General features: G+C 45.7%; 2 protein-coding genes across 6 annotated transcripts in view; one reads left to right on the forward strand and one right to left on the reverse strand.

Annotated features, from left to right (window-relative positions):
* The window catches only part of VAMP1 (vesicle associated membrane protein 1), a 40,758-nt gene extending 35,446 nt beyond the window's left edge, over positions 1-5,312 (forward strand). Inside the window, exon 7 of one of the 2 annotated variants that reach the window (XR_008316547.1) lies at positions 4,633-5,312. Coding sequence is in view for 1 of the 2 variants with exons in the window: in XM_053297865.1 (XP_053153840.1) it covers positions 4,633-4,636 (4 nt within the window). In the remaining variant the exon portion in view is untranslated. The remainder of the gene's footprint in view (positions 1-4,632) is intronic. The other variant, XM_053297865.1, reaches the window with a different exon arrangement.
* Positions 1-22,312, reverse strand: part of SCNN1A (sodium channel epithelial 1 subunit alpha) — a 43,411-nt gene that overhangs the window by 9,758 nt on the left and 11,341 nt on the right. For 3 of the 4 annotated variants that reach the window (XR_008316546.1, XM_053297859.1, XM_053297861.1), the window contains exons 2-7: positions 15,949-15,994; positions 11,354-11,759; positions 10,718-10,973; positions 8,715-8,902; positions 4,131-4,231; positions 2,608-2,771 (exon numbers count right to left, since the gene is read on the reverse strand). Coding sequence is in view for 3 of the 4 variants with exons in the window: in XM_053297859.1 (XP_053153834.1) it covers positions 2,608-2,771; positions 4,131-4,231; positions 8,715-8,902; positions 10,718-10,973; positions 11,354-11,745 (1,101 nt within the window). In the remaining variant the exon portion in view is untranslated. The remainder of the gene's footprint in view (positions 1-2,607; positions 2,772-4,130; positions 4,232-8,714; positions 8,903-10,717; positions 10,974-11,353; positions 11,760-15,948; positions 15,995-22,312) is intronic. The other variant, XM_053297860.1, reaches the window with a different exon arrangement.

Raw genomic sequence — 22,312 nt, forward strand, 5'->3', positions numbered from 1 at the left:
AACACAGATATGTGCCAATGGATGACTGGATTGGCAGAGGGACTGCTTGGACTGCTTCTTCACGGCAGTCGCCAGGATAAGGAAAGGGGTTGCTGGGGTACCCGTCCCCGCGGCTTACTTATGTGGAGTAACCAGGCTGGGCAGCAGCTGCCGTCTCCATGGCCTTTCACTCTCATGAGAGGGAGGTCTGCTTTGGAGAAGCATCTGTCATCATCACGCAGGAGAAATCTCTCCTGCAACTACCCCTGCTAACCTGGCAAAGAGGCACCTTTTAATGTGGTGATTCTCTTTATTTAGCAGGGGGGGGAGTAACTGGCCCTGTCCACCCCTAGCACAGTACCTCCAGTGACTGTTGCTGGTGTCTGTCTTATGTTTCTTTTTAGATTGTGAGCCCTTTGGGGACAGGGATCAATTTTGTTTATCTTATTTATTTGTTATTTCTCTGTGTGAACCGCCCTGAGCCATTTTTGGAAGGGTGGTATAGATACCGAAGAAATAAATAAAATAAAATAAACTGGAGGCAATACTGCTACTACTGGATGGTTCTTCTCATGAGCAATCCCAAATACTGCTTCTATTCAAGGGGAAGGGGCTGGGGCCCCCTCCCCCAACTTCACTGTACAAAAAATAGAGCAGAGCCATTCAATAATTCCTGGGTGGGGCTGCCTTTTAAACCTGACCACGGGTATCGCTGCCCTGCCATATGTTATCTTTACAGCTATCTCATCAGGTTGGCCGGTTTATGGTGCCACCACACTGCAACTGCATGTGTTTATGAACATACTTCGTGATCTGTTCATTTTTGGAGACCAAAACACATAGGGCCTGTCTTTCGATCCCATCACTTTTCTCTTCTGATTGCCAGAGGGGGGAACAAGAGACACAGTGGAAAGTGGGCACCCCGCCATGTGACTTCTCCTTTTGGCAGGCATAGAAGTTTGAGATGGAACAACACGAAGTCCCTGTTGCTGGGCAATGGCTTGAGGAGCCCACAGGAGGGTAGGGCAGGTGCTTGGAGAGGCAGCCAGTGAGGATTGTGGCAGGCATGGAGTGGGCGTGCTCCTGGGTGGGTCTGGGCCGCCCTCTGTATGATTTTGGTTGCAGAAACAGTACAAAACCCCAGTTAGGGTGGTGTCTGCATTCAGACGTAACGCTGCCACTTCAAACTTTAGGTTGGAGCAGCAACATTCACTACAAACTGAAGGTTCAAATGGGAGTTTGGCAAGAGAAACCACAGGTCGCTTTTATTTCTTCATTAATTTATTTATTTGATTTATATACCGCCCTTCCAAAGGTGGCTCAGGGTGGTTTACATTAAAATAAAAAATACATAATTAAAATAAAAAACCAATTAAAGAGATCAAAATTAGAATTAAAACTAGATAATATTAAATATTATTAAAATATTTTAATATTATTAAAATATTTTAATATTATTAAAATATTTTAATATTATTAAAATATTAATAATATTAAAATATTATATATTTTAATATATAATATTATCAAAAGCCAGGCTAAAAAGTTGAGTATTTAAGGCTCTCCTGAAGGCCTCCAAGGAAGACAGTCTTATATCCACAGGGAGCACATTCCACATGGCTTTTGCCGTGAAACTGTGGTTTCACACATTTGGATGTATATGAATTCCAACCTCTGCCCCATTCAACTCAGTTTTAGCATTATGTGCAAATGCGGCCATAGGTTCATTTTGTGAGCACTATGTTTTTAACAGGCATTTGCTTCAGCTGCAGAATTATGAGCAACTCTTAGTTCAGCTATGGATCTTTTCTGCTCTTCAGATGTTAATCTTATTGCACATGTGCGCATAGGCACATGCACGCGTACATACACCCAGCCCTAGATAATAGAATAGAAAATTGTCATCATGACAATTCAGGTTGTTCACTGTTTGTTGATACCCTCTAGTTTTATGGGAATATGTTTTATTTTATTTTTACTTGTAATGACTAGTGATGTGCATGGACCAGTTCGCAGGCCATTCTAAAGGCCTGTGAACCGATTCACTGGGTTGGGTGGCAGTTCGCGGTTTGACGCCAGGGGGGCTCTTTAAGGGCAGGGGAAGGTGCACTTACTCCTCCTGCCACTTCCTCCCTGCCGGCGCTCCTTTTTTGAAAAGCAATTGGGGCAGCAGTGTACCTCCCTGCTGCCCCTTCCCCCATTCCTCGGCAAAAGGCTTCAGAGTGTGCGACTGCATGTATGCATCACGTGTGTGCGTTGCGTGCATGTGTGCGTTAGACGTGCACGTGCAATCGCACATTCTGAAGCCTTTTGCTGAAGAATGGGGGAAGGGGCAGCAGGGAGGTATGCTGCCACCCCAAATGCTTTTCAAAAAAGGAGCATCGGTGGGGAGAAATTAGTGGGAGGGGTAAGTGCACCTTCCCCCGGCCTTAAAGAGCCCCCCTGCTCAGCTGCGAACCGGAACTCCGTGGTTCCGTGCACATCACTAGTAGTAGCCTATGAATCCAGACCACAAACTTTGAACTGAAAGATCTCATTGCAACTGTGTGCTTACTTGCCCCTCCACTCCTCACCCCAAAAGGTGTCTCCAGCTAGCCATGCACAGAAGCCATGCCCCATCCTCCTCACCTTTCTCATACTGATGGTTGTTTCCACACCAGGACGGATGTTAAAGCCCCCTTCATCCATGAAGGCTGGTTCATTCTGATTGTGGACCATCACTCGGGCTCCCGTCACAGTGGATAACAGTGGGATAAAGTCATTTTGCTCCGTGCGGACTACCAGAGAGAGGCCTGTAGAGATGCCAGAAAGCAAGGAAGACAGAGGCCAGTCATGGTCCAAGGCCAACATAGCAGAGTAAGGCAGAAGGTGGCTCCAGAAGAATGAGAGTAAGGTACAACAGATAGGACTAAAGACTATGAAGAGGCTGCAGACCAAGTGCGATGAGTGTGAGAGAATCTAAAGGGTGTTCAGGACTGAGTGTCTATTGAATTGGCAGTTAGGCCACAGCAGCCTTTCAAAGAGTCACATGTGCTGCTGAGACTGGATTGTGGTGAATGTGGTACCCTGGGCTATGCAGAAATTAAACTGGAGAAGTTAGAACTTGCTAACTGAGTGGATGCTGGCCAAGCTGAAAGGGTTGGGAGCAGGGCGAGGGCAAGGCAAGAGGGTTGCCTTGAGTCTTTGCTTCTGTGTCACAGAGGCCCATTTCACACAAAGAGCTGATGGAGGTGGCTGTCACGAGCTCGCTCTACGGAAGACACTGGCCAGAAATATATGACACAATAGCCAGTGGCTCAGATTTCAGCTTTTACTGATAAATGGTCAGTTTTAACAGTCTCACCATGAATATAGGAGTGAGAAGCCCAAATTCCAAAGTCACAACCTCTCTGACAAAAGCTCCAAGCAGATTTGACGTGTTGTTTCCAGCAGTTTGTTCAAGTACAGGCTGCCCAATTTATAGTCAGCAGCCATGTGCACTTAATCAACACTCCACCCCCGCCAGCTGCCATAGATTCAATCCGGCTCCTGCTGTCTTCTTGCTAGTCGACTACTCCTCCATAATTTGCTCACCTGCTGTTGACGTTTCCCCCGCCTGCGTCCTCAAGGAGATAGTGGCTGTTCCATCTCTGGCTCAGATCATGACCCTTCTCTCCAAAGATCACTTGGCCCTGCTGGCCCCTCTTGCGACAAACACTCACCCTGACCTGTCTCAGCTACCTCCCCATTCAAATCACTGGCCTGCTCCTCCTCAGGTGCCTCCCCACTTTCTAGTAAGTCCCCTGCCCCCCCTCCTCTCCAATGTCCTCGAATGGGGGCATGACAGTGGCAAAGGTGCTCCATTTTTCCTCATGGAGAAGCATTCCCCCATGCAGTCCCAATGTACCTTGTAGCCTGAACTGCTGATGCTCAAAAACCATCTTAGTATCCCATCTGTGGGAAATAGGCCCTAGACAAAGGAGGACTGAGCTGAGCTGAGTGAAAGGCTGAAAAACACATATAGGAAGCAGAAGTTGGGCCTTTTCTTTGAGAGGCTTCCTTGGCACTTATTAGCTGCTGGCCATAGTAGAGACCAAAAAGAGGGTCAAGGCTATAGACCCAGAGAGCCTTTCCTGACATCCATCGCCACCATCTTCTGTGCATCTGCTCACCATTATTGATCCCAGGCAAGGAAGACATCCAGAGGGTGCTGCTGTTGTCGTTGAATGTGTAGCAGTTTCCATAAATGGGGTGATGGAAATGGGTGTAATTCCTGTAGGAAGAGATACAAAGCACCTAGGTTAAGATCACTCAACAAGAAATACAAGAAGCCAATTTGACCCGTTAGAGGGGGGGAAACCCCAAACAACAGTAGTAGGACCATACCTTTTATTAGGACCAACTAAAAGGTCACAAAGCAGTCAGAGAGCTCTTTTTAGGGCTGGATGTTAAGCAAGAAAAAAAGGAGCATGGATCTAGCCTAAAGGACATCCCCTCCATTTTGTCTTAAGACTATTACAAAGTGCTGACTAGGACTTTTTGTCATGCTTAGCAATTTTTCCTCACCTCATCCACACTTTCCCCTTAATATAAAGCCAAAGAAGAATTTTAGTTAACTCAAAACATTGCTCATTATTTTGTGAATTTTTGTGCCCCCTTTCCCCTCCAATAAAGGTAACTCAAGAATGTCCATGACAGGAGGAAGACCCTGTGGCAACACAAGCTCTCTGGAAAATCCTGATGGAAGCTAACAGTAGGTTTGTTCACGACTGTTTTGAAGTGGGTACTGGGTAGGAGCCCAGCCCGAGATGTTACCCAGTATGTAACACATGAGCTTGGCTCTGCAAACCCAAACAAGCATGTCTGCTGCCAACTCCTGAGAGCTCCAGTGTTGGAATTGGCAGCTGCAAGCCCTGCCCTCCCATCAAAGGTAGGCACGCCTTCCCAGCATGCTTCATGCTACCAGCAGACTGAAAAATCTTCATGACATCAACAGCTGCCCTTTCATTGGCCATGAAGGAGCAGGAGGTGGACACAGGCCTGTCAAAGCTGCTCTGGCTTCGGGATCATAGAGTGTGCTTTGTTGGCTTGCATGTCCATTGATGGTGGCTGCTGTATGCACAGCTCTCTATGGTTTCTATGTGGGGAAGGGTGTGCTGGTTGCTAGTTGCTGGTTGGAAGAGGTCTGAGGGTTCTCATGACCGGAGAATCAGACTACAAGGGCACTCCTCTCCTCCACCCAGAGGTGTATCAATAATTGAGCAGATAGATTCAAAGAACCCGGGGGGGCCCAGCTCCTGAGGGTCCCCAGCTTCACCCCTCCTTATTTTCTTCATCTCCCTTACTCCAAGGGGCCGCTGGGGAGAGGTGTGAACACGGGCCGCCTCTCTGCTGGCTACGCCCCTGTCTCCACCCTCAGTAAAAATCTGGGTGCAAATGCTGGGTGGCCCTGCTGGGAGCAACCTGGGCTGGAGGGGAAATTGTGGATTCTGATGATCATGCAGATCTGGGTAGCCTACCTTCTATTCCAATTTTAACAGGCATGTCAACCAACCTAGTGCATTCTTCTCTCCCCAGGGAAAAACAAGAGCTTCAAAAATTAGAAAAAGCGCTGAGTTAGGGATATAAAACAGGGGGTTGAGGTGATCCTTCCCTCAAACTGTCTATACTATAAATAAAGTGCCAGCAGCATCAGTATGGTTTAAATGCAATGCAAATTTAAACAAGGATAAATGACGTTCAGCAGTGATTCAAAAGACCCATGAAGCAGCAGCAGGTGAGTTTGGGGAAAAGAAAGGTGTAAACACGTTGTGAAAGGAAGGTCAGCATAAGGTTAGTCAACAAAGTACTGCAGACAATTGCTGGAACCACTTGTCCAGATGCCAGCTGGATCCAAAGTAACCAAGACACAGTTGCAGAGTGGGGGGCGGAGGGGAGGGCATTTTCTTTCCAGAGAATGGATCTAACCAGCATAATGAACTTTTTAATTGTCGCTGTGGAAGGCCCCATTCATGCATTGCCTTATCACCAGTCCACAAGGAACTGGTTTTGCCTGGCCCTGTAGTCATAGGAAGGGCTGGTTGTCAGGCACCTGGTAAGAGGCCTAAAAACTGTTGGAGGTGGAGTTCCTGTGCATCAACCTTTTGCACCAACTATCGTAATGATAATTAGGGCCACTGGGAGTGGAGGTAGTTAGTGAGGGTCTCCTTACCTGTCCCTGATTTACCTCTACTCGATGACCCCTGCCTTGACTCCTCCGATACGTCCTGTAGAGAGTCAGTCCTCTTCCTTTCCTCTTAGAGAGTAGATGGAAACATCTCTCTCACCAGCGGAAGGGAGGCCAGCGGCGGCCCATGTCTACCTGCTGTGGCGGCCCCCTTTGCCCCGCCCCCTATGCCTGACGTCAGATGTGGGCAGTTAGCCACGCCTCCCGTGTCTGATGTCAGACATGTGGGCATGGTCTAGCTGCCAAATGGGGCCACGCAGCTACGTTCGGGAGTTAGATCAAGCCAGGAGCGGCGTTCCCTGCCTTTAAGGCAGAGGAGCTGCTCCTAGCCACTCTGTGAATGCAGCACTGGCCATTTAACTCCCAAATGGGGCCGCATGGCCCAGTTCGGGAGCTAGACCATGCCCCCCATGTCCGACGTTAGATGTGGGGGGCATGTTGGGGCCGCGAAGTGCGGTCTCTGAGGGGCGGCGGCCTGGGTTTTTTGAATCTGGTTGGCCAGATCTCTCTCTCTCCCTACCTATTCATTGTGTAGCTGATAGGATAGGCCTTTCCTATTTAAAATGTACTTCACCAATACATTTATTTAGTTTAGATTGTACAACAATCTCCATGTGTGTTCTTTAAATAGCTGCAACAACTGAACTCGGCACTCTGCTCTGTAACTGGAGTGCTTCTGTAACTGGTAGCTTCTTTTGGCACTTTGCTAAATAATTTACAAACCCCAACAAATACTTGGCTGGTGGCTGCATTGGGCTTGATGGATCACAGGGTGTCCAGGTTTGCTTCATCAGCATGGGTGTCTTTAGAGTACCATGTAGGGGCCACCTTTTAACCTACCAGGTGGCTCCCCACAAGTGGCTCCTCACAAGGTTTGGGCAATTTCTACTGCTCTGTGTGGGGAAGGGGTTTGTCCACTGAGGCAGCTGTAGTTGCCAAAGCCACAAATGCACCAGCAGCTTCACACAGATGACTCATGGGTTGAGCCAGATAGGGGTGCGTGAAAGAGGAAGCACTGGTTTCCATTTATCTTGGCAAATATGTGTCCCCAAATTTGTGTTTTCTGAGGAATGGAGGGGTAGTGAGATACTTACAGGAGAGTGAGCACTTAGCCTCTCCTGCACCTGCTGATCCACCCCGGAAAGTGCCCTCAGACAATTTTTCCATCAGCTGGACTTCCAGTTTCAGAGCCCAACTGGGGCAGGGAAATTGACCTGGAGTGTGGGTGTGTTGGGATTTGCTGCAGACATTATCTCAGTTCTTTCTACACGGTGTGCTCCTCTATTTGAATGTCTCTATTAGGGATGTGCACAAATGTTTCGGTGGGGTGAGAAGCGGTATTTGAACATAGGAAGCTGCCATATACTGAGTCAGACCATTGGTCTATCTAGCTCAGTATTGTCTTCACAGACTGGCAGTGGCTTCTCCAAGGTTGCAGGCAGGAATCTCTCTTAGCCCTATCTTGGAGAAGCCAGGGAGGGAACTTGAAACCTTCTGCTCTTCCCAGAGCAGCTTCATCCCCTGAGGGGAATATTTTACAGTGCTCACGCTTCTAGTCTCCCATTCAGATGCAACCAGGATGGACCCTGCTTAGCTAAGGGGACAAGTCATGCTTGCTACCACAAGACCAGCTCTCCTCTCCTATCTTTAAGCATGAGTGAAGCAGCTCCTTACCTGCTCCTCTGCCACTTTGACTTCTGAGCTGTGCAGCACCGTGTCCAGTAGGGTCGCACTGAATTGTTTTGGCATGGCCTGCCAAATTGTTTTGGCGGGGCAGGGTGTGGTACCTTTAAGCATGAGCCTGGAAATACCCCTGGGTTAAAGTGAAAATGTTTGTCCTTTCAGAGGGAGCACAGGAAGCACGGCCCTCACTCTTATTTGGCTTCTTGGTGGTTTCATGTAGCCAAATTTGTTTGGCTCATGACTACACCATGTCAGTTTGCTACCTATGTGACCTCTGAATGGATAAAGAGGGGGACCCCCCCCATACCTTAAAACCAACAATTGGCAAAGCGGCAGATCAGGGAAGGAAGCAACTGAACAGCTTACCAAACAAGGTAAGCAAAAAGCCTTTGATTCCCCACAGACTCCTGTTTTGCCTTGAAAATGTTCATGGGTGAAAATTCAGTGCAAGCCCTACAAAACACTCAGCCTTAAAGTGGAAAGCAAGATAGGATGTTGTATTTTTCTGTGGATTGCTCAAGCAATATGAAGGACATATCCTGGTAGAAAGGTCAGCCAGTGTGGATACCCCCTAAGAGATGAGAAAGGTATTCAGAAACCAATGGATGTTTGAACTGGAGGAATAAATGTCCCTCTGTGAAGAAGAATCAAGCTCCTCCTTCTCAAGCCCATAAGGACTAAACCTCTTGGAATGTAGAAATAATTTTTTAAAAGACGCTAGCCCTCTACCCTTTTTAGGTAGAAAAGTGGGGTATACATGCTTTAAATACATACAATTGTGAGAATCAAGAGTGAGAGTGGCACATTTTAGCCTCTAAAGCCGCATGTTGCCTCATTGGAGACTCACCCTTTGTCACATGTTGCCTCATTGAAACGGCAGGAGTAGATGAAGCTTGTGAAGTTGGACTCATCTAGGGCCTTGGTGTCAGGAATCCTTGCCAGGATGTTGATGTAATGGAAGCTGTACCACTCCCGCACAGCATCCACACCTGAGGAGTATATCTGGTGGAAGCAATCTGTCTTGTTTTCATTACACTGCAAAGGAAATCAATGACCCCGTTAGGACACTCCCAAGGCAAGGGAAGCCATCCCTGATCATAGAGGAAACAGTAAATCTAAATATTTTAAATGGACATGGAGAAAAAGGGCTGTCCAAGTGCTTGATGGGATTGAAATGTAGGGGCACCAGGAGAAGCTGAAGATCTAGACAGACACAAGGAAGTTTGTTAGCATACAGTTTTAGTGAGTAACAATACTACAGGCATCTTGCCATGGGTAATTCTGGGAGGTTTGGTTCAGCAAAGGGGTGGTGATGGTATTAGGGATGTGATGTACTGTGGGTGTATTATGAATAAAATGTTCAGTACCCTCAAACTACAATTCCCCAAATCCTTTGGTGGAAGCCATGACAGTTACACTGATATAAAATTGACGTTTTACAGCAGATATTCCACTTCAGAAAGCGCAAGAACCCTGTTAAAACTACTGAAATGCTTCAGTTGTAAATAAATGGTTTTTGTTGATGAAAAGGGGAATTTGTTTTCTTTAATGAAGATTAAAGTGGCATTTAAATTATGTACCAAATATCTGAATTTCCACCATTTAAGAAAATCAGTGACACTCGAGTTAAATTAGATCACTTTATTTGGACTTTATTAATTAGTCATCATTAAGCTATTAATTGATCAAGGCCTGGTCATCTGAAATGACACATCAGCAGAACATTGCATATTTTTGGATACCATCTATGACATTACAGTGGTGGATGAAGCTCATCCCTGCGTGCCACTGATGTCAAAGATCTTCTCCATATGATGCAGCCAACATGGGGGTGCACAGCAACAGCAAGGTATAATTTTATATGCCTCAATCACATCCCCCTTAGTCACCTCTTTTTCAGGCCAAAAAGCCCCAAACTTTGTAGCTTTCCTCATACGGAAGGTGCTCCACCCCTGGTCATTTTTTGTCGCCCACTTCTTCCTGTTTGCCTGGGCAACAGTGATCTCCTGCCTCTTCCTAAGGGCTCTTAGCATGTTCCTGACTCCTGGCTCTACTGGCTCAGCCCTGACATGGGGGAGGAGGGGATCCATTGACGAATCCCCCTTATGAAGCATCCTATGGACTTTTCAGGCTCTTTAGAGCCACAAAGCCAGTACAAGCTTGTATAAACTGAAAGTATGGAGGTGGTCTGGCCTGCAGTAATATAAGACACCGCTTGGGCTGTGACAGCTACCAAGATTCCATTTCACTCTGGAACTGTTGCTGTTGGTTAAAGCTATGAATGCAACTCTTACTGCAAAGTAACAGAAATAAGTGGAACAGGTTCCTCTTGCAAATTCTGCATGACATACTCCTGAATGGAAGGAGAACTCAAAATTCAAAGCTCTGCTCTGGGAATATGTATTCCAGTTTTATTCTTAATAGTGGCATCATTGCAAATGAGTAAAGCCCTGATTCCTAAAATATAGGTGAAAAATGGGGAACAAACATCAATGATCTTTGTAAACCCCACCCATACAATACTTCGATGAGTAGCAACACACCCTGCCTTTTCCCACCCAGTAGACTCATGATCATGCAAGCGGCGTTTGGTGATTTGCCATCACAAGAAGTGTGTGAATCAGGTCCAAAATATATTTAAAGAGTGGCCCAAGGAAAACATAATGCGTCCGGCAGTGTGGAAGACACCAGGCCTTTTCAGCACTCCTCTTTTCCTAGGACTAGCAAAAATGCCAAACTTGAAAGCAACAGCAGAGGGAGAATCATGTGAAGAGAGAGTGCAAGGCAGAAGTGGGGAGGGAAGAAGCAGAATCTAGAGAGGGAGCTAAAAAGAGGCAAAGCCATCCTTACTAGCACAAAGCCAATTTTCCAGCCAGACTTGTCCACTTGGGGATTATTGTCCTCTATGCTGGCCTGGCTGCCTCTCTTGACTCTAAGCAGAGGGTGATGCAGGGAAAGGCGAGACAGGCTCCTAGAACTGCGTTTCCGAGAGGATTGGGACATCCATTTACTCTGCCCCAGGGACATATTGTATTTGTACAGATCCATCAGTGTCCGGTGGGTCATACGATCCAGCTCCTCCAGCTCCTCCTGAAGAGCACTGTACCTAAAAGACAGGAGGATGAGATTCCAGGGTCAGTGTTATTGTTAGGGATACAGCACACCAGAGGTGGACAGACAGAGGCAGTTCATGGCGACACAGTGAATCAATGGCCAGTTTATAGTGGATCATCAAATGGTGAAAGCTGGGGCAGGTGGACTACAATCCAGCAAGGAACTTAGTATGTTCTTAAGCAAAAGTGCATACCCAGGATCAGTTCACACAGGTTAGTTGTGTAAATGCGGGAGAAATCTTGAGTCTGCACTCTTGCTTTGTAAATCTCGTACACGTTGGTGGAGCGGATGGGTTCTAGTAAAAAGAAAATAGAGGACTACACGAGACTGAAGCCAGACTAGCCCCGTAATATACTACACCACCAGGCTTACCTGTAGGGATTGAGAGTACACAGTGTGACAGCTGGGAAGGTAAGCCTATCAGAGTTGAGGTTCAGGTTCAGGTTGACAGGGAAGCTGAAGTATTCCCTGTAGAGGATTCCAAACTGCCAGTACATGAGGCCAAAGGTCAGGAAGAAGAGTACTGACCAGAAGGCAGTCTTCATCTTGTTCCTCTTCGAGCAAACCAGCCGGATGGCGCCATGGATGGTTGTGTTGTTACAAAAGAACTGGAAAAGCTCCTGGTAGGAGCCAAAAACCCCGATGAGACCTTCGCTTTCTTCCTTTTTCTCTTCTGTCTCTGCTGCCACCTTCACTTTTTGCTGCTTTGCCTGTGGTTTGAGCTGCTCTACCTTCTTGCCCTCTGGCTGATTTTCAACCTTCATAGTTACAATTACAGCTGAAAGAAATATTCACCAATATTCAGACTTCATCAGCAGTTCCAATTGCACCCGAGTGAATGAGTGAGTGAGTGAGTGGGGAAGGGGAGAGAGAATACTCACCCATGGGGCATGGTCCACAAAGAAATTGTTGTGCAAGCCCCACTGAAATGGACAAAGGCTGTGTAAGGGCACGGTCATTTCAATGGGACTTGTGTAGGATCATTCTCCTCCACTCCAAGTTAACTGATGAGTATGCCTATGTGGGGGTGCCACTTCAATTTCCTTCTTTAGACACCAAAGTGTGTTGGGCCAGAGTTGTGCAAGGGACACTGAGTGAAGGTGGGGGTTAGGTTTGCTTCCAGGCAAAAAAATCCCATTGGTTGATCAACCCAAATCAGCAGAAAAGAAAAGGCCCTTGTTGATGTGAGAAGAGAGACAGAAAACCAATCATTTCCTTGCAGATATTGCTTATCTGGCTTTCTCTGTTCTCTAGTGTAGTCAGATCAGTGAAGAGCAAATGCTGAATGCAGGAGAAGAGAAGACCAGATCTTGAAAAGAAGGCATCCAGGATAGGATGTTAGGGACAAGGAAGATGGCGAGAGGCAGAAACTGAAAGGAGTCAGGACGAAACAATGGCCAAACCATGGTTTTATCATCATAGACATTCTTTTTTGCTCACACGCTCATTCATCTCTTTACCTACTCCAATTCTTCCCTATTTATGCAAACCATAGTTTGCTGTAATGCCTGATTCAGGAAAACCACGGCTTGCACAAACCATAGTTTGCTTCCAAAGCTGAAGTGGAAATCCACATCAACTTGCAGTTTTCAATTCTGGTTTCGAGACAGGCTATAATTTGTGCAAACCAGAGGGCCAGACTGGATGATACTTTCCCCCTGATTTGGCCTATTGCGGTGAGGAGAATAGAAGCACATCTTCCTTCCTCACTTACCCATTGTGTAGTCCCCACTTCTTACACTCCTGGCTGCCCCTGGGTGGGTGAGTGGCAATCACAGGGTTGAATGCCAGAGAGGGCAGGCACACTTGCACTCCCCTCCATGTGATCAGGAGAAACGATCACTCACTCTGGCCCAGAGTTGGCCCAATTTGGATGTCACAAAAACAATTTGTTCGAACCTGGAAGGTTTTTCCTAAATTGAGGGTGAAGGGTGGCCTTAATGAAAAACACAAGCTCAACCATGATTTCCCCCAATTTTAACCAAAGCATGCACTCTTATAACCTTCTAAACATAGTAGCTAAAGGGGGCTGCTACAAAAGATAGGGGGCTGCCCCCTCAGCCTCCTTTAATTCAAGCATTGGCTTGTCTGCAGAGGCAAGTGTTGGGCATGGAGAGAGTTTCTCCCGGCAGTTTAGAACCCAGGCTGACCAGGGGTCTCAATCATGCTTAGTAAGCCAGCTAGAGTGGGTTACTTGGCAGTAGCAGTGCTGCCATTGCCAAGAGGAAAACATAAAGGAGTCCCACTGGCTGCTGTTGCTGCCTCCCACAGCTCCTGACACCTGTGAAGCCTAGGCCTCACTCTGACATGATGGGTCTGGCCGAAGATTTGCCCAGAGCCTGGAGTGGCATTGATTGGCCATAGATTATAATGAGAAATCACTAAAATGCTAATAATTGGTTGGTTTGTTGTCAGAATAGGATGGAAGGTTCATACACGGCCCTTGTAAGTCCATTAAAGGTAAAGTGTGCTGTCAAGCTGATTTCGACTCCTGGCACCCACAGAGCCCTGTGGTTGTCTTTGGAAGAATACAGGAGGGGTTTACCATTGCCTCCTCCCACACAGTATGAGATGATGCCTTTCAGCATCTTCCTATATCACTGCTGCCCAATATAGGTGTTTCCCATAGTCTGGGAAACATACCAGCGGGGATTCGAACTGGCAATCTCTGGCTTGCTAGTCAAGCTATTCCCCCATTGTGCCATTAGGTGGCTTGTGAGTCCATTATACCACCCCAAATTTCAGCCAGATCGCTTCAGAGGTTTCTGTCTATTTACACTTTACAAGTCTTGAGGCATGGCATTTTGCCATTTAAATCCCCATGATCAGAGTATTCACAACAGAACAATATTTCTAATGTCCCTTTGATATGGTTTAGAGTGGTTGCTGGTTCTTTGCAACACTGAGTAACGACAAGCAACAATCATTTGGAGGGGCACACAAAGAGAGATGGGAGGCTGAGAAGACTTATTTCACTAAAGGCTGGTTTGTTTTTTAAACAGCTAATGTGATGAGAAGTGAAATGGTGCAAAAGGTCAACAAAATAAAAAAGGCCTAAAATTTTTAATATTGATCAAACTGACCTTGATTTTAAAAAAGAAGAAAGAAAAAAAGACAGAACAAAGAGAGAACTGGAAGAAAAGTACACTTAGGTGCTGAAATGAGAGACCATGGTGGGCCCTGGAAGCCAACTCTTTGTTACAGCATCACCTATGTAGAGAATTACTCCTCTACAAGACACACTATGGTTCATCTACATCTTTCCCTTCGCACACAAAGTTCTCCCCTTTTGAGATCAAGCTAAAATAAATGTAGTATTGGTGTTTCATGCATTGTCGTGCAAATCAAGGTTAGGGGATGTGAAGAACATTTCCGAAGCCTCCTGCAAAATCTCGCATAAGAACCCACTGTCATTTTGGAATAAACTACCATCTGGAAAGAGTCATTATTAAAATCGCAAACTCTCAAGAAACCACAATAAAAATACAACAAATGAAATATAACAGCAACATAAATTCATGTTAAAAGGAGAAGAAAAGAGCAATGTTTTCAATTCCATTCCAAAGGACATATGTCAAAAAGGAAATCTGTCAGAGGGTAAGGTGCCATGACTGAGAAGGCCCTGCTCCTTATTGTCACTCAGCTTATTTCAAAAGGTGGAGGCACTCTGAGCAAGATCTTAGAGTTTGATCAGCCTCATGTGGTGGTGGTGGTGGTGGGTCCTTCAAGTCTCCTGATCCAAACATATTTAGGGCTTTAAAGGAAAGACCAGAATTTAAAATTACACTTGGAAACATTAGACCCATGTTGTGTGTGTGATCAAGTTTCCATTATCATATCATCATTACACTTACAGTTGTTGGGGATCAAGGTGTTTCAGGGTTTTACCCTCCTTTAGGATCTCCAGGAAGTTTTTCACACTGGGCTTTTAAAGCCCTTTAACTTGCATCTCCTCCGGAATGGAGGGGGTGCGTCCACATATCTGCCAGATTTATCCCGAAATCCCTATTGGGGAGCAGTTCACACACAATTTGGGTTTTTCACTGCACGTTAGAGTGTAGCCTGATTGATATCCAGCATAGAGCCAGCATAGCATAATGGTTAAAGTGTTGGACTGGGATTGAGAAGAGCCAAGTTCGAATCCCCATTCAGCTGTGGAACTCACTGAGTGACTCCGGGCCCGTCACGTTAGCAAGTTAACCCCTGCTAACTTGTCAAAGGGGCACTTTTAACATGGTGATTCTCTTTTATTTAGCAGGGGGAGAGTAACTGGCCCTATCCACCCCCAGCACAGTACCTCCAGTGACTGTTGCTGGTGCCTATCTTATGTTTCTTTTTAGATTGTGAGCCCTTTGGGGACAAGGATCCATCTTATGTTTATTTATTGTTTCTCTGTGTAAACCACCCTGAACCATTTTTGGAAGGGCGGTATAGAAATCAAATGAATGAATGAATGAATGAATGAATGTATCTCTCAGCCTAACCTAATTCACAGGGTTGTTGTGAGGAGAAAAATAATCATGTGCACTGCTCTGAGCTCCTCAGAGAAAGAGTGGGATATAAATGTAATAATAAAAAATAAAAATAAAAAAAATATCCAGGGTAAAAAAAATTCCATTATTTGCACCAGTTTTTTTGGACAATTTCAAGTTCACAGTAAAAGTCCCAGGTTTAGGAGTAAATCAAGAGAAAATGCCATTTTCTGCTTGGCTTGGGAGCTTTTGCCATTTGCAAAACCCCTTGGCTTCTTGCAGTGCAGGAGAGAGGGATGGAGAACGCACCACTTGCCTCATCTCAGCCTTGGGAAGTGGCAGTGGCTGGAGCTCCGGCACAGAGAGCAAGCAGGTGAGAGGGAGCCAGAGTACAGCACAAGGCTTTGCCCTCCGCCAAAAGTCATTGCAGCCTTTCCTCCCTGGGAAAAGTCCTGCAGACACCTTTGGCCTCATATCTGGTCACACAAGACGCACCTTTTCCATGATGTCTTGGGCTGAATTCCTTGGTCTTCCTCTCCAACTGAAATAAAACATAAGTAAATATAACTGCCTGTAGCCACCTAATGGCGCAGCAGGGAATTAACTTGCCTAGGGAGCAAGAGGTTGCTGGTTTGAATCCCCACTGGTATGTTTCCCAGACTATGGGAAACACCTACATTGGGCAGCAGCGATAGAGGAAGATGCCGAAAAGGCATCCTCTCACACTGCGCGGGAGGAAGCAATGGTAAACCCCTCCTGTATTCTACCAAAGAAAACCACAGGGCTCTGTGGGCGCCAGGAGTCGACACCGACTCAACAGCACAACTTTACCTTTAAATATAACTGCATATGCTAATATTTGGTGCCCTGGCCTTTGGTGCCCTGGCCTCTCCCCTCCATTTCCCTCCCAGTTTTTGTCTCCTCCAGTGCTAAGATGTACATTGTAAGCTCCTTATGTTACATTGTTATATATCTATTGATGTGCAGAAGGAAAAGAAAGAGATTGATCCCTGTAGCAGCAGATTTAATGTGAAATGTCCATATCTGCCAATGTTTGTATAAGGAAAAATTGCTTTAAAAAGCACCCCCCCCGCCAAATGTCAGGAAAGAAAAGACACAACATACACCCACAACTATAGGCTCACTCTCGCAATCATGAATAGGGTAGGAGAAATCTCCTATCCTAGTCTGGGAGCTGAGTGCCTACCTGTTTTCTGCTTGTGTGCGAGTGAAAAACAAGGTAGGAGGCAGCGGTAGTGATGAATACTAAGAAGCAGCTGGTTCAGAGGGCTCCCTCCTACCCAGGTCTCTAATGAGGTAGGAGGAAAAGCCCTCCGATCCAGCTGCTGCTTAGCACCTGATCACTGCTGGTGCCTCCTACCTTGTTTTTCACTCTAAGAGCAAGCAGAAAATGGGAGTGTGTGCCGCTCCCAAACTAGGGAGCTGGGACTTCTCCTACCCTATTTATTATTGTGAGAACGAGCCTCATGAACCGCACTGCCCATTGAGATCATCAGGAGAGGTCCGTCTGCATTTGCCACCGGCTCATCTGGCGGCTACTCAGGGACGGGCCTTCTCCGCTGCTGCTCCAAGGCTTTGGAATGCGCTCCCTAGTGAAATAAGAGCATCCCCATCTCTGACAGCTTTTAAAAAGTCTTTAAAGACGCATTTGCTCACCCAGGCTTTTAACTGATTTTGTTTTAATGCTGTTCTAAAATATTGTTTAAAATTTTTTAAATTGTTGTAATGTTTTAAACTGTTTGTTTTTGTTTTTAAGTAATTTTACTTTTTCAGTTTTTATTTTGTTGTAAACCGCCCAGAGATGTAAGTTTTGGGTGGTATAAAAATATGTTAAATAAATAAATAAATAAATAAATAAATAAATAAATAAAACAGTATACCCGCTCAACAAGGTGAAAAATAAAGTTATTTATTGCTGCTGTTAAGCACATTTGTATGTGGTGATATACTCTACTTTTCCTGTCCTATGAAAGTAATTCTGTACTGGTGTCTGTGCTACATACAATACGTTTTGACTGTCTCTGGTTACATACTGTAAGTATTCCTCCAATATATTTTAAATAGTGAACTTGAGTTGTCTTGAAATACTGCTGAAAGGCATCATCTCATACTGTGCGGGAGATGGCAATGGTAAACCCCTCCTCTTTTCTACCAAAGACAACCACAGGGCTCTGTCATCACCAATTGTCAACATCGACTCGACGGAACACTTTACCTTTACTGAAAGAAGACAAGTGCTACTTCAGATTAGCCGAAAAAGTACTTTTGATTATCTAATAAAGTATAAGGGTCAGCAATTGAAACTTTCCCAACTTTGCCATCTTCCTTACTTATTTTTAAATATTTTATACTTTCTGAGTCTGCTTTTGCCCTCTCTCAATATTTATTCATATTATCTTGGTACTCTAGAGCAGGGTTTCTTAACCTTGGGCCCCCAGATGTTGTTGGAATACAACTCCCATCATCCTCAGCCACAAAGGCCATGTTTGGGGATGATGGGGTTGTACTCCAACAACATCTGGGGGCCCAAGGTTAAGAAACCCTGCTCTAGATGTTGCTGAACTACAACATCATCCCCAGTTACAATTTATTGTAGTTCAGCAACATCTGGAGTACTACAGGTTGGGAACGCCTGCTCTAGACTGTCCTTCATGACTTTAAAAAATCCTTTGTTATCTTAATTGAAGCTATTGGAACCAGGATGTTTTCATCCTATATAATTTATTTCTAAGCTTGTCATAAGATATTTGATTTTGCTCAATCAAGTATTTGTATCTAAAACTGTCATATTCTTTCCAGACTGTGAGTGTTGGTCTGATTTCTTCAGATATGTCTGCAATAACTGCCTGAAATACAGAGTGAGGAGGATGCACCAGTGCAGCAAGAGGGAAGCCAAACAAAATTCCCCAACTAACTGCACCAGTATAGTGGGATAGCAACAATTTCAGATGCCCTCCTCTTCCCCAGGAAGCCCTCTCTGCCATCTGAAAATATGTCCCTGAGGGTTGTACAGCCCTCAGGGACAGCTTTTAGGGCGACACAGAGGGCTTCCTGGGGCTTTTACACACAGCAGGCTTTACCACGAGTTTACAGGGAGGCTTAACTGCGAACTCGAAGTTGTCCCCCCAAACCGACACAAATAGTGGATTTTTTATCCTGGATATAAATTGGGTTACACTCTAATATACAGTGAAAAACCCAAATCGTGTGTGAACTGCTCCCCATTAACTTGCAGGGACTTCGGGTTAAATCTAGCCGATATGTGAATGCACCCCCTCCATTCCGGAGGAGGTTCGAGTTAAAAGGCTTCAAAAGCCCCATGTGAAAAGCTTCCTGGGGAAGGGGAGGACATCAAATTGTTGGAGATGGACTTCCAGTGCATCAACTTTTTGCACCAACTATCCTAATGACCATTAGGGGCATTGGGAGTAGAGATAATGAGTAAGGGTCTCCCTGACTGTTCTATCTGTCTCTACTCTATGACCCCTGATCTGACTGTTCCGCACTTCCTGTGCTGCTGAGTCACAACCCTTCCTTTCCTCCTAGAGAGCAAATGGAAACATCTCTCTCCCTCCTTATCTATTCATTATGTAGTTCTTTAGATTAGTTTTAGGTCTTTCCTATCCAAGTGTACTTAACCAATAAATACTTAGTGTTTAGTTCTACAATGATCTCCATGTGTATTTTCTCTAAACAGCTGCAACAACTAAACCATCCTCTGCTGTAACTCTCTCTGTAACTGAGAGTGTAAAACACTCTGTAACTGGAGTGTGTGCCCATTCCTTAGTGCTCTGCTGTCTTACCCACTGGGGTAAAAATTAACAACCTCTAACACAAATTGCCCCTTTCCCCATGCTTTGGTACAGTTAGCTGGGAAGTTCCGTTAGGCTTCTCTCTTGCTGCACCAGTTTATCCTTGCTCTGTATGTATGTCAGCCATTGACTGAGCTAAATGTATTCTATACCAATTCCATATTTTCTATACATTCTTTACTATAGGATCTTGCCTGGATGTTTGCCCCTTTTGGAAAGAATGATCTCATAGACAATTTTGGAGTGATACCTCTAATGCTGCTTCAAACTTTCAAATGGAGAACATAATTTTATAATCCAGTCTGATACCCAGTTAATATAGATTTATTACACATATTTATACTTGGACAATTGAAACTTCCCCTTTCTTTCATCAGAAAGTACTGTGGGTTTTTTTCTGCATTTATTTGCCTAGAGAAATTTCATTAAGAACTCCTTCTGCTGCCTGACTTGGGAACCTTCAGTTGTAATTGGCAAGAAGTGGAACAAAAAATACAGCTTATGCAGTATTGTAGTATTATCTTTACTGCTGAAATTCTACCAGAAAGAAAAAAAGGTAATACATTTAAGTGTATTCATTCATTCAAAATTTGTGCCCCATTTTTGATCTCTTAAGGCAGTTTGTATGGATAAAATAAACAAATAACAGAATGTAGTCATAATTAGGCAGTTTTTCATTAATTCCAATGGGAAAACATTAATTTTAACCATTAATATCAAATTGCGGTGTGTGTGTGTGTGTGTGTGTGTGTGAGAGAGAGAGAGAAAGCATGCTTCGCTCTTCCATAAGACTGCCAGACTTTGAAAGAATTGTGCCCAAAATAAATAAACCCCATACCCCGTGCTCCAATGAAATCCTATTTCCCCCATCTAGTCTCATAAGCGGCACTCCTCTCTCCTTGATATGGATTGTTTACTTCAGCATTCATTTACAAAAAGAAATGGTCTCAGACCGGATTTCCAAATCAACAGCAGCACCTTTTCATCCCTGAAGTGTTACGAGTTTTGCTCCTATTACAGACTGGGAACTCTCTCTCACTGTATCCTCAAACCCGTGTGGGCTAGCCATCCGCCAGTCATATGCACAGGCTGGTCATCCGATCTCACAAATGAGCAGCCTGCACACAGCTCAGGTTAAAGCACTTGCCAGCTGGGGTGTGTGTGTGTGTGTGCGTGTGCGTGTGCGTGTGCGTGTGTGTGTCAGGGCTGGGTCAAGGGGTTTTGGCGCCCTTGGCCAAAATAGTCCCTGGTGCCCCCAAGCCACGCCCCCATATCTGATGCCACCAAGCCCCGCCCACTGAGGATGCCGCCGCCGCCACTCCTGCGGCAGAGCCAGTCTGTGCACCACATGCAAATGTGACAAATATTTTATACACTGCATTTCAACAGAAGTTCCCAAAGTGGTTTCTCTTGGGGAACTTTTGTTGAAAAGTGGTAGATAAATATTCATCGTAGAGAGGGAGGGGGTTGGGAGCCGCTGGCCAAGCGCTGTGCTCCAGAAAAGCCAGGCATTTACTTCCGCCATTGCTGCTGCTGCTGCTAGGGCTAACGCAGGAGCCGCCCCAGTCCCTGTTCACCCTCACCAACCTCCTTGGTAGATTGGGCTACTGATCCTGCTGTGCTGCATCCAATACGTTATTCCTTCTCTTTCTCTCTCCCCGCTCGCCACAAGCAGACCTCACGTGCATTTTCTGGGCTGGCTGCACTGAGTTCCTCTGCTCCCCAATCTGGCAAGATCTAGACAGATCTGGACAGTTAGATCCTCTTGTTCCACGATTGGATTGGTCTCTGGGTTAAGCCTGGGCACCAGTAGTTCCTTTTGTATGGCATCACTGGTACTTCAGAGCGGTGCAAGTGGCTGGTCCTCAATGAGGTTTGGTGGGCCTGAGAGTGGGGCTTCCGGATCTTTAGGCGCCATCTCATTAGAGCTTGCTTGAGCCTGGCTGCATGTGACCACACGGACACAGGCAGGTCGGGCAACCTGGTTGCTCAGATCATTTCTAATCAAAACAGGAGTTTGTAAATCCTTGTGCACAGTAACTGTCCAGGGACCCTCCCAGTCCCGGTACTTTCGGCAAATATTGGCAAGCAGGAGGTGCACCACTGCACTTTCAAAGGGTTTAACTGCCCAACTTCTCTCCAGCACAGTCATCTCTGGTCTTACAAGGCTTTCATGCACAGAGGTAATGTCAGCGCCAGAGTCTCTCCATCCCCTTTCCACCTTCCCACTTATAATTATGCTTTCTTGATGCTCGGCAGGAATGGCATTTGAATCTGTGATGCAAACACCCACAAGGGAGTCTTAGCAATAGCAATAGCAATAGCAATAGCACTTACATTTATATACCGCTCTCTAGCCGGAGCTCTCTAAGCGATTTACAATGATGTAGCATATTGCCCCCAACATTCTGGGTACTCATTTTACCGACCTCGGAAGGATGGAAGGCTGAGTCAACCTTGAGCCCCTGGTCAGGATCGAACTTGTAACCTTCTGGTTACAGGGCGGCAGTTTTTTACCACTGCGCCACCAGGGGCTCTTGTTGGGGGCGTTGTTCAATTCATTTGAGGTTGGGGCAGCTTCTGGAGCCCGACTAGCCGATGGGGTGGCTTGCTCAGGAAGAGCCCCCACAGGGATCTGTACCTGACTGAATCCTCCAAACTGACTCCTAATACCCTGACTAAAACCAAACAGAAATCACATTCATCTGTGTGTTTATTTTCTCCTTTCCACCTTTTCTGTGCAACCTGGTTCTGGCTCTCAGTCAGCTTCTAGCAAAGTTCTTGCAAAAAACAATTCAATTTTGATCCCACCTGCTGCCAGCCAATTGTGATGAAATGGGGTTGACTCTATGCTTTCCTGGGATCTACCCTCAGTCGAGAGATTGCTCTGATCCCAAATCTAGGAGCACGACGCTCCTTCAAGGTAGGCTGCCACCAGTTGAAGACTGATCTAAGCCACTGGCCGGGCTTAGACACTCCTTCAACAACCTAGAACAACCTCCTTCAGCAACCTGTACAGCTTGGGA

Source organism: Hemicordylus capensis, chromosome 2, assembly GCF_027244095.1.
Source record: "Hemicordylus capensis ecotype Gifberg chromosome 2, rHemCap1.1.pri, whole genome shotgun sequence".
Classification (NCBI taxonomy): Eukaryota; Metazoa; Chordata; class Lepidosauria; order Squamata; family Cordylidae; genus Hemicordylus; species Hemicordylus capensis.